This window comes from Girardinichthys multiradiatus, chromosome 1 (genome assembly GCF_021462225.1).
Source record: "Girardinichthys multiradiatus isolate DD_20200921_A chromosome 1, DD_fGirMul_XY1, whole genome shotgun sequence".
Lineage (NCBI taxonomy): Eukaryota > Metazoa > Chordata > Actinopteri > Cyprinodontiformes > Goodeidae > Girardinichthys > Girardinichthys multiradiatus.
The window spans coordinates 45,862,245-45,874,333 of record NC_061794.1 but is presented as its reverse complement, the minus strand read 5'-3'; the positions used below and the strand labels follow the sequence as shown (position 1 = coordinate 45,874,333).

The following is a 12,089-nucleotide window of genomic DNA, read 5'->3' as shown; positions in this document are numbered from 1 at the left end:
TTCTCAACAGAACTCCATTGTGACGTATCTGAACCGTCCGTTTAGGAGTAAACCGAGTTTGCTTTGTGATCTCCGACTGAGAGCCGGTTCTACCAGAGAGGAACCTAGAAATTCTTCCATTCTATGTTTATTTATATTACTATAGCGTGTTCTAGTACTAAAGTGTTTCAACTTTAAAAGCTTTAGAGGATAAGTTTCAATTATTTTCTACTGTAGGTTCAATTATGCAAACATCCGGTTAGGCTGTTCCAGGAAGGTGGATCCGGGGAGTGTTTCTGTTACTGAACTTATTCCATTAGAGGAAAATATTCTCACCAATAATGTAGGAGTTGATAACAAAACAACTGTGGTTGAAAGGATGGGTCCGAAGACGGTGAAATCCTTTTGTTGTTAGAATCCAGAATTTATCTGTGTTGCATCGTTTAGTTGTGAACATCAGCAAGCTACTGCATGTGGATGTGTTAGTTATTTTATCTTTTAAAGACGACAATAACACCCACAATTAAAACCTTATCTTATCGATAATATTGATGAGATCAGGCAGAATTCAGAACCCATTATGTGGATTTATTTTAGCTAATCTACCATGTGGCTACTGTTTTTTACATTTATTTTTCCCTTCTATCTCCTCATATCCCTTTTCCCTTTAGGAAAAACCAATAAAGAAGTTCTGGAAATTTTAACATCAGGGCATCGGCTGTCGTGTCCTCACCACTGTCCTCAGAACATTTACCGAATCATGTTGAACTGCTGGCATCTTGAGCCGTCCAAAAGACCTTCGTTCCACGCCCTGCAGAGCGAGCTGGATTCCATATATGAACGGATTTATTACAAGACTGTAGAGGTGTAGAAGGTAAACAGTGACCTTCTTCTGCTGACTGGAAGCCTACAAAACAAAGACAGAAGAAAATGTTGATGAGGAATCTGTGAGGTATCTGTAAAAGCTTTAAAAAGACTATGGTATTAAAGGAAGAGGATGGAAAAAGAAGAGCAACACAAGCAGCCCAACATGGATAAAATGCTGGAGAAGAAAAGGACGAAGAAAACCGAAGGTATTTCAGAGAGTGACTGCAAGACGCCAGAGATGAGTCTTTAAATAGGAACTCAGCAAACACCTGAAACTGGTTTGAAATTCTACTCGTGTGTTTATAGATTATAATATATGAAATGTGCCATGTTTGAAATATTACGAGCTGACATGCTGGGGGGTATGTTACTGATTCACTTCTGTTTTGGATGCAAACAAATTGTGAAATATTGATATTTTCTCCAATATTTAAATGAAAGCTGGATTTTAAGCCACATTTAGCTAAATTAGTCTAGAGAAAATGAATTGTATTCCTTTATCAGTTTAACACTTCTTGCTCCAGAGCTAAATATCTTGAGGAAAAGACTGGATGGCAGTTTGGTCTTAAAGGACCTTTAAGTTTCATCAAGAACAGCTTTGGTTTTTTATGTGACTCCACCTGGTGCCTCCACTGAACTCTTTCTTCTCATTAAACCATATTCAAACATAATGATTACTAAAGTGCTCCCTTATCTCAGTGTTTCTTTTATATTAAGAGAACAAAGTCTTTGCAGGAATAAACTTTACACCAAATAATGGGGGTTTTTCTGCTAAGAGTTGCATTTTAGTTTAAGGAATACTTGGAAAAAGTCCAAATGTTGACTGACAAGCCAACACCTTTTTAAATGTGAATTTATCTGTTTTCACAACAGTAGATAATTAGGCTAATGTTATCCTCTGGCAAAGTGGCAAATGATTACTAAGGTTCATTTTTGTAGAAAGCACAAGGTTTCGTATATAAGTTTGTCTACACCAAGAAAACATCCAAGAAGGTGCTTCCTCTTCCGGCTGCCATATTGAATTTAAAGTATGGCTGCCGATTGTTCACACCTTTGCACAACCCCTGTTGTACCAGCTGATATTTACATATAGGGCCAGTATAAGTAGGAAATGGGCTGAATAATGAGCACCAGATCAGGGTGTCCACGAGTTACATAGAGGCCTCAAGTAAAATTATCCATACGGAGTTGATTCGGATAATTATGGGTAAAGTTTTCCACAGCATGAAATGATTTTCTTAAGCCATTTGAGACCCAGCTAAGGTTTACATGCCCATTTAGTCAACCCAAGTGGGTCACAGTGAAGAAGCCCATTGTGAGCCCAGGTCCACTTACTACCGACCCATCCTGTACAAAATCTATATGGGGCCCGCATGTTTTTTTGTGTGTAGCTCATAAAATGGCAACTAGGGTGTATATTAATATGTTTTCAGTGTTGGTGAACACAGTATTGTTGTTAAAATGTACATTATTCAAAAGGGCCACCTTGATTAAATCCTACAGCCATGAAAAAATGTCTGAGCTGATTTAATGTTCTGAACTTTGCAATATTCTAAACTATATGATGTGACAAATACCCAAACTGTTCAGTTCAACAAATTCATGAATTACAAACAAAACAAATTTCTAAAAGTACTGATGTTTTCTGAGAAAATGAAATGATTTTGAAGATTTGTTATACAGGGTTAGAAACATACTAATAGCTGCATATCTTTATATGGCATATTGCTGCCATCTGGTTAAAATATGTACATAAATATAAATACTCTAGTTGCCATTTTATGGGCTACAGCGACAGCAGAGCTCATGGGTAGAAATCTAAATACTTTTGGCTATATTTAAATTCTATACAGCAGCCTTTAGAGGAGACTGCTGTATCGTCTATCCATTTCTCTTCTTCATGATTTCTGCAAAAGGTGAATAATTGCCCTCAAAACTAGCCTAGCTTGGCATAAAAATTAGAAACAAAAGGAACCAGCTAACCTAGCTCCATCTGATGTTAGAAATGCTTCTTCAAACACATTTAGAGCCCACAGTTGGTGTTTTTGGTGTAATCTGCATTAGCTTCTTTAAATATTTGCTTGTAGCACTAAAATCTAAGAACTGTAGCAGCCATGATTGGTTGCTTTTCTACAACACTATGCTGAACTGGGCCCAAATCCTGCAGCCCATGTCTTCCATGTGGTACCAAGGTTCTTATTTCACTCTTGCTAAAAATGCCAATAATGTTTATTGTTACTGAATTGTTGTTTCGAAGCTGATGAGCATGACAGCTTGCCGTGTGGAAGCATGTTAACGTAATACATGTTAGCATGGTAATTGATCATGCATCTAATAGCAGATTTGTTTGGTACATGCTGCACCTCAGCACAGTTTCTTTAGCCTGCTATTCTCTGATTCTAAAACACAGGTGAGGCCCGGGCTGATAATCTAACAGGGGCTGAAACATTTACTGTTCAGCTTGTGCTCCAGTGCTGCTCTCAGGACAGACTGTAAAAAGATCTATTTTTGTATTTTTATTTGTCCACTTCTTTGTTTCCTGACTTCATGCAGATCTGTTCTGTCTGTCTTGTTATCAGAAGGTCTTTTAAACAGTTTACCCTTTGTTGTAGGGGCTTAATTTCCATTTGGGATTAATAAAGTATTTTTGAATTATGGAGGCTTGGCTACATATTACATATCTGAAACATCTTAACAAAAGTGTTTTTAAACGCTTTTTTTTATTAACTCAAGATGCATTTAATGGTGAGTAACCCAGCGCTTGAAAAGCCACTGGAACACATTGCCATATGTCCATGCCTTAAGCTCTTTGAATGAGCCACACTGATGTCCAGTAACAACTACGGTGCCTATGTTTACAATACAGACTGTACACACAGTTAACTGATGATATTTGAGCTACAGAAAAGACATTTGGACGAGAAAGACTTGCATGGTGGCATAGCCACATCCTGTGGGGTTATCTTCAATTGAGGCATATAAAACTGTAATGTTGCAACTTGCAATGCAATTTATGAATTAACCAATTCTGGGTGTTTTTATGCATGAGATTTGCAGCAGATGAAGCCAAGTTCGGGAAACTTGAGCCATAATCACCAAATTATGAGTCATTGTTTGTATTTGTGGCTTTTTGTGTTCAGGTACCAAACACAAATTATGCAAAAAATAAAACATTTAATGTCTTGTTTACAAAAAAAAGAACTTGTGCTTTTCACTGTCTTTGTCATCTATTCACTCATTTTTAGAGGAGAAATTGACCTGAAACAGCAAAAGAAAATATATTGGAAAATGGAGCTTCAATATGTTAAAGATCTTAGCATTCATGACTTTATGGGATTCTTCTTAAATAAAATTGATTCTATTAAAAATAAAATATTTGACATACTCCTGAAGATGATTATTTCATCCTTAGCAAGTGAGACAACATTGGAAATAACTGCAGAACCTGATTTGTGTTTGGACTGTTTTGATCCTGTGGAGCTTCCTGAGTTATCAGAAATATTAGCTTCATCTAAACCTTCAACTTGTATGTTAGACCCAATCCCAACCAAATTATTTAAGGAAGTGTTCCCTCTGATTACCAGCCCCATTTTAGATCTGATTCATTTATCTTTAGTAAATGGATCAGAACCACAAGCTTTTAAGGTAGCTGTAATTAAACCTTTACTTAAGAAACCTTCGCTTAATCGAGATGACTTGAAAAATTACAGACCTATATCCAATCTTCCATTCTTATCTAAAATTCTTGAGAAAATAGTTGCTAATCAAATGTGTGAACATTTACACAGCAATGACCTGTTTGAAGAGTTTCAGTCAGGTTTCAGAGCTCATCATAGCACTGAAACAGCTCTGCTGAAAGTCACTAATGATATTCTTATGGCTTCAGATAATGGACTTGTGTCTGTTCTGGTTCTGTTAGATCTCAGTGCTGCATTTGAACCAGTCGACCATAATATTCTCTTAGAAAGGCTGGAATATGCTGTAGGAATCAGGGGAACATCGCTAGGCTGGTTTAAATCTTATCTGTCTGACAGATTCCAGTTTGTTCATGTAAATGATAAATCATCTTTAAACTCCAGGGTTAATTGTGGAGTACCACAGGGTTCAGTACTTGGGCCAATTCTCTTTACTATATATATGCTTCCAATAGGTCAAATTATCAGGCAGCATAGGATAACTTTTCACTGTTACGCTGATGATACTCAGCTTTACTTATCCATAAATCCTGATGAACCCAACCAGTTAGATAGACTACAAGCATGTCTTGAAGACATAAAAACTTGGATGACTTTACATTTTCTGCTTCTAAATTCAGACAAGACAGAAGTTGTCATCTTTAGACCGGAGTCTTTAAAAAAGAAACTGCTTAGTCAATCACTTAACCTGGATGGCATTAAATTGACCTCCAGTAATATAGTAAAAGACCTTGGTGTTGTTTTTGACCAGGACACGTCATTTAAATCCCATATTAAACAGGTTTCTAGGTTTCCTTCTTTCACCTCTGGAACATTGACAAAATGAGAAATATCCTATCCAGGAGTGACGCTGAAAAACTAGTCCATGCATTTGTTACTTCAAGGCTGGACTATCGTAAGTCGTTACTATCAGGATGTCCACAAAATGCAGTTAAAAGCCTTCAGCTGATTCAAAATGCTGCAGCAAGAGTTCTGATGAAAATTAAAAAGAGAGATCATATTTCTCCTATTTTAGCTTCCCTTCATTGGCTCCCTGTTAAATCCAGAATAGAATTTAAAATTCTCCTCCTCACATATAAAGCCCTTAATGATGTACAGGGTTTGGACAATGAAACTGAAACACCTGGTTTTAGACCACAATAATTTATTAGTATGATGTAGGGCCTCCTTTTGTTGCCAATACAGCGTCAATTCGTCTTGGGAATGACATATACAAGTCCTGCACAGTGGTCAGAGGGATTTTAAGCCATTCTTCTTGCAGGATAGTGGCCAGGTCACTACGTGATACTGGTGGAGGAAAACGTTTCCTGACTCGCTCCTCCAAAACACCCCAAAGTGGCTCAATAATATTTAGATCTGGTGACTGTGCAGGCCATGGGAGATGTTCAACTTCACTTTCATGTTCATCAAACCAATCTTTCACCAGTCTTGCTGTGTGTATTGGTGCATTGTCATCCTGATACACGGCACCGCCTTCAGGATACAATGTTTGAACCATTGGATGCACATGGTCCTCAAGAATGGTTCGGTAGTCCTTGGCAGTGACGCGCCCATCTAGTACAAGTATTGGGCCAAGGGAATGCCATGATATGGCAGCCCAAACCATCATTGATCCACCCCCATGCTTCACTCTGGGCATGCAGCAGTCTGGGTGGTACGCTTCTTTGGGGCTTCTCCACACCGTAACTCTCCCAGATGTGGGGAAAACAGTAAAGGTGGACTCATCAGAGAACAATACATGTTTCACATTATCCACAGCCCAAGATTTGCGCTCCTTGCACCATTGAAACCAACGTTTGGCATTTGCTTGAGTGACCAAAGGTCTGGCTAAAGCAGCCCGGCCGTGTATATTGACCCTGTGGAGCTCCTGATGGACAGTTCTGGTGGAAACAGGAGAGTTGAGGTGCACATTTAATTCTGCCGTGATTTGGGCAGCCGTGGTTTTATGTTTTTTGGATACAATCCAGGTTAGCACCCAAACATCCCTTTCAGACTGCTTCCTCTTGTGTCCACAGTTAATCCTGTTGGATGTGGTTTGTCCTTCTTGGTGGTATGCTGACATTACCCTGGATACCGTGGCTCTTGATACATCACAAAGACTTGCTGTCTTGGTCACAGATGCGCCAGCAAGACGTGCACCAACAATTTGTCCTCTTTTGAACTCTGGTATGTCACCCATAATGTTGTGTGCATTTCAATATTTTGAGCAAAACTGTGCTCTTACCCTGCTAATTTGAACCTTCACACTCTGCTCTTACTGGTGCAATGTGCAATCAATGAAGACTGGCTACCAGGCTGGTCCAATTTAGCAATGAAACCTCCCACACTAAAATGACAGGTGTTTCAGTTTCATTGTCCAACCCCTGTAGCTCCATCATACATCAGAGATCTGATTGGTCCATATGTTCCTAACAGAGCACTTCGTTCTCAGACTTCAGGTTTACTGGTGGTTCCTAGAGTCTCTAGAAGTAGAATGGGAGGCAGATCCTTTAGTTATCAGGCTCCTCTCCTGTGGAACCAGCTCCCAGTTTTAGTCCGTGAGGCAGACACCCTGTCTACTTTTAAGGCTAGGCTTAAAACTTTCCTTTTTGATAAAGCTTATAGTTAGAGTGGCTTAGTTTATCAGGGAGGGAGCCTTCCTCCCTCCCTGTTGGATGGAGTAAGGGGGAGTCAGGTTTAGCCTAAACCGGCTCAGTTATGGTTGAGGTGCAAACACACCCTCCATTTCTGCTACCTGTATGACCCCTTCTCTTTTCCAATGGTTATAATCAGTCCGACAGAGAGAGGCATCCCAATCATTGTGGTTTTTAGTATAACAATGACCATCAGTAGGACACTTTGTGGGGTTCCTTGAGACGACATTGTTGTAAATAAGCCCCGTTTAACTAAATAATCTGAACTGAAACTATCTGTGTAGTTATGCTGCTATAGGCTGAGGCTGCTGGAGGACATAATGACCACTTTCACCCTCTTCGCTACATTCTCACACTACTCTCCAATTTTGCATTATTTCCTGTTATTTCAGCTTTTAACTTTGTTCTCTCTCTTTTCTCTTCCTAGAAGCTACACCTGGCCTGACTCTGTGTCTACCTGTGACACCTTTCTAGAGAGGGGCATCGTCCGAGCTTCTGCTGGCAACAACTTAATGCCCACCGTCTACCGATGACCCACATGGCCCTGTTTTTTAGTGTTTAACCCTTTCTCTCTCCTAGACATGGCAATTGACTGAGCTTCTACTGTAACTAATTATATTTCAGACTCTAACCTTGAAAACTGGCTCAGAGTTTATCTGTTCTTTCTTTCTAGGTGAAACGACTAAAGGAGCTACATCCTTTAACATTTACTTTTCCTTCCCATAGAAAGTACTCCTGGATCAGTGCTTCTTTGTTCTCTTTGTGTCTCTGCTCTGTTCTCTCAAACCCCCAGTCGGTCGTGGCAGATGGCCGCTCACACTGAGCCTGGTTCTGGTTCTGCTGGAGGTTTCTTCCTGTTAAAAGGGAGTTTTTCCTCTCCACTGTCGCTACATGCATGCTCAGTATGAGGGATTGCTGCAAAGTCAATACCAGTGACTGTCCACTGTCTCTACATGCTCATCCAGGAGGAGTGAATGCTGCAAGTCACTGACTGGATGCAATCTGCTGGGTTTCCTTAGACAGAAAAACTTTTTATCCAATTTGAATAAATAACTGAATCTGACTGCACTGTTCAATAGTTAGGATTAATTGGAATGTATGAACCTGACTTTTGTGAAGAGCCTTGAGACGACATGTGTTGTGAATTGGCGCTATATAAATAAAACTGAATAAAAAACTGAAGAGATCTTCAGACAAAACTATACAGATACAAAGATTTGAGCTGTTTTACCCCATGTAGAACATTGTTGCAAGCTGCTTTTTTAATGTAGCTAAGGTGGCATTTGTATCCCACTGCCCGTTGATGCATATTTCACACGTAGCATTGAAAGCACTTTGCTTTCATGTAGTGGTCATTTTTATGCCCAATAATGACTAATTTAGACCATTTATTTCTACAGTGTTCAATATTCTAATTAACAGTCTCAAACTGTAGAACGTGCTTAACAACATAAGCACTGCTAACTTATGAATTTTTATTGGGATTATGCATTTTATTCCCATGGGGGGCATTTTTTGACAAATAAACAGTGGGTCTGGTAATATCTGAAAATTATGATAAATTCCAGTATGTACATTCCTTTGTGGTAAGCTGAGAAACAGCAGTTGTCCAGCCTGCATCGGAGGTCAAAACCCTTACTGGTCAATAGAAAAATAAGTCGACTGTTTGATAGGAATCCTAGTCCTGTGTGTCTCCGTTCAGCCCCATAAAAAGTCATAATCATCTAAAAATAAAAAAAAGAGAAGTTGGAAAGACATTTGTACACACAGAGGTTGACCCAAATAATAAAGGCAGGCAAAGGATGCAAATAAAACAAAGACAAAAATGTATTGTTGTGTGTTAAGTTATATTTGGGCCAGATTATGACTTATGTAGCAGGAGCAGGAGCAATAAATGTGACCAGTGTGACCTGGCAGATAAACCTGTTAAGTACAGTGAGGTGAAAAACTGTTTGCCCCCTTATAGATTTCTTCTGTTTTTGGTTTTTTGTCACACTTAAGTATTTCAGAACATCAGACTAATTTTAATATCAGCCAAGGATATTCTGAGTAATTCCAAACTTGCCTTTTTAAATGATTTCATTTATTATGGAAAGAAGCTATCCAAACCACCTGGCACTAGGTGAAAATGTGTTTGTCTCCTAAACCTAATAACTGGTTGTAGCCCCCATGGTAGCAGCAGCTGCCGTAAAGCATTTGTGATAACCGGCAACAAGTCTTTCAACATTGCTGTGGAGGAATCTGTCTAACTCTGCTTTGCAGTATTTTAAGTCATATTGGAAGGATTCTGAGCATGTTTATGGCCATACAGCAGCCAGGGATACTTCTGATTATTATTCTGCTGCTTAAGATCACACACTGATGACCTTCAAGGTTTTTGCTAGAGAGCAGAATTCATGGTTCTATCAATTATGGCAAGTCATTCAGGTCCTGAAGCAAGAAACCAGACCCAAACCATCACAATACCACCACCATGCTTGACTGTTGGTAAGACGTTCTCTCTCTGAAATGCTGTTAGTTTTACCCTAGCTCCACTTTCCTGTCATAGGTCCAGCGAGTATTTTCCCAAAAGTGGATCATCAAGATGTTTTTTGGGTGGAAATATGAGCTGGACCTTTGTGTTTTTGGTCTGGCCTAGAAAATCTCCTGTGGATGCTATTTTTGTCCAGTCACTTTCTAACTGTCTAAGGAGTTCCTTGCTAAAGGAGTCAATGTAGTTTAATGGGTGGACAGACACATTTTTTATCTTCTCAGTAGAAAAAATATGGTAAACTAATTTGGTTGCCTTACATTTTTATATTTGCTAAAAAAAAAAGAGATTTAAAGAACCAATGGAAAACCAAAGTAAATCTAAAGCAATAGAGTTAAACATGACTTGAACGGGTCATACCACAATAGAAGACTCTGGGTACAGATAAAATATTTTGCCTTGCAAAGTTATTGTTAATTCTTTGACATTTCCAAACTTTTCTGTTACAACGTGGAGAAAGGTGCTCTGGTCAGACAGAGTAAGTTGTAAGCATACTTTTCTGGTCTGAGTTACAGAGAGATGGATGGAGCTAAATACTGACCGATCCTGGAAGAAAACCTCCTTAGATGCTTCAAAAGACCTTAGACTGGGGCAGAGGTTCACCTTCCAGCCCCATTCAGAAAGCACAGTTGCAATAGAATGGTTCAGTAGTGTCCAAACCGTTTGCCATGTGGACCAAAATCATCAAGTTGAAAGCTCTAGTAGGACACAAAATGTAAAAAAAAATTATTATATATATTATTTGTATATATTATATATATATATTATATATTATATTTTTATGAAAAACAAAGTAGTTGGATGTTGTAGAAAAGGATCAATGTAGATCCCAAACAACATTTGCGTTATTACCTTTTTTGAGACAAATGTTTCTTACTCTCTTGGTTTAATTTGTTTTAGTCTGTTACCAGCAACAAGAATGGGATCTGGGCCACTCGGTTTTTTTTAAAAACACTTGCTGTGTTTATCCAAAAAAAAAAAACATGGTTAATGAAAGATGTAATTTGTCTGGTACCTAAACTTTTACATTTAAAAAAAATTTTCAGTCAGTAAAAATGATGAATGTTTGGACATGTATGGCAGCTGTACTTTTTCTCAAACCCCCAGTCGGTCGTGCCAGATGGCCGCTCACACTGAGCCTGGTTCTGGTTCTGCTGGAGGTTTCTTCCTGTTAAAAGGGAGTTTTTCCTCTCCACTGTCGCTACATGCATGCTCAGTATGAGGGATTGCTGCAAAGTCAATGCCAGTGACTGTCCACTGTCTCTACATGCTCATCCAGGAGGAGGGAATGCTGCAAGTCACTGACTGGATGCAATCTGCTGGGTTTCCTTAGATAGAAAAACATTTTATCCAATTTGAATAAATAACTGAATCTGACTGAACTGTTTGATAGTTAGGATTAATTAGAATGTTTGAACCTGACTTGAAATCTATAGGATTTGACTGAATTGATTTAGCCCATTTTAGTTACCCTCCTTTCACACAATGTAACAGGAAACAACACTCTCCAATTATTTTTACCTCTGCCTTCCTCCCTCACTGTTGGATGGAGTAAGGGGGAGTCAGGTTTAGCCTAAACCCTCTCAGTTATGGTTGAGGTGCAAACACACCCTCCATTTCTGCTACCTGTATGACACCTTCTCTTTTCCAATGGTTATAATCAGTCTGACCGAGGGAGGTATCCCCAATCCTTGTGGTTTTTAGTAACAATGGCCACCAGTGGGCTCTACATGGACAAACTTTATCAGTTTATTATTTTACTTAGTACCCCTACACATAGCCCATTCTAAAATGTCCAAACTCTAACATTCAGTAGTTTATTCTAACTTCCCCAACAAGCCTGCATCATTCCAAACCCTTTGTGAAGAGCCTTGAGACATTTGTTGTGAATTGGTGCAATATAAATAAAACTAAATTGAATTGAATTGACTGTCCAGGGTGTACCCCGCCTCCCGCCCATAGACTGCTGGAGATAGGCACCAGCTTCCCTGCGACCCACTATGGAATAAGCGGTAGATGATTGACTGACTGACTGAATTGAATTGAACAGTTGAAACATACTGTCAGTGACTCTATTTAGAAGTTTAATATCACATGGCAGCTATTTCGTTTGTACTTTGAAACTGAATTCTCCTTGAAATGAAGGCCAGCTCTACCCCCTTCTCTGTCTTTTTTTCTCTTGCCTTCGCTACTGTTGCCTTTGTGATTTGTAGCACCTGTTGTTACTGCTTTGTGGGCTGTACTGTTCTAAAACGTTTAAACTCAATAAAAAGACTTAAATAATAATACAATGCATTTAACCTGGGGTTGTGGCTTGAGTGTGCGAGATGCCACAGTTTTTGGACAGCAGAGTCTCCCTCAACCCAACCTCAAATTGAGGTCCAG

At 39.1% G+C, this 12,089-nt stretch overlaps 1 protein-coding gene across 1 annotated transcript in view; it reads left to right on the top strand.

Moving 5' to 3' along the window:
• The window catches only part of srms (src-related kinase lacking C-terminal regulatory tyrosine and N-terminal myristylation sites), a 34,033-nt gene extending 29,990 nt beyond the window's left edge, over positions 1–4,043 (top strand). Inside the window, exon 8 of the mRNA XM_047370675.1 lies at positions 651–4,043. Within this exon, the coding sequence (XP_047226631.1) occupies positions 651–850 (200 nt within the window). The 3' untranslated portion in view covers positions 851–4,043. The remainder of the gene's footprint in view (positions 1–650) is intronic.
• Positions 4,044–12,089: the final 8,046 nt, after the last annotated feature.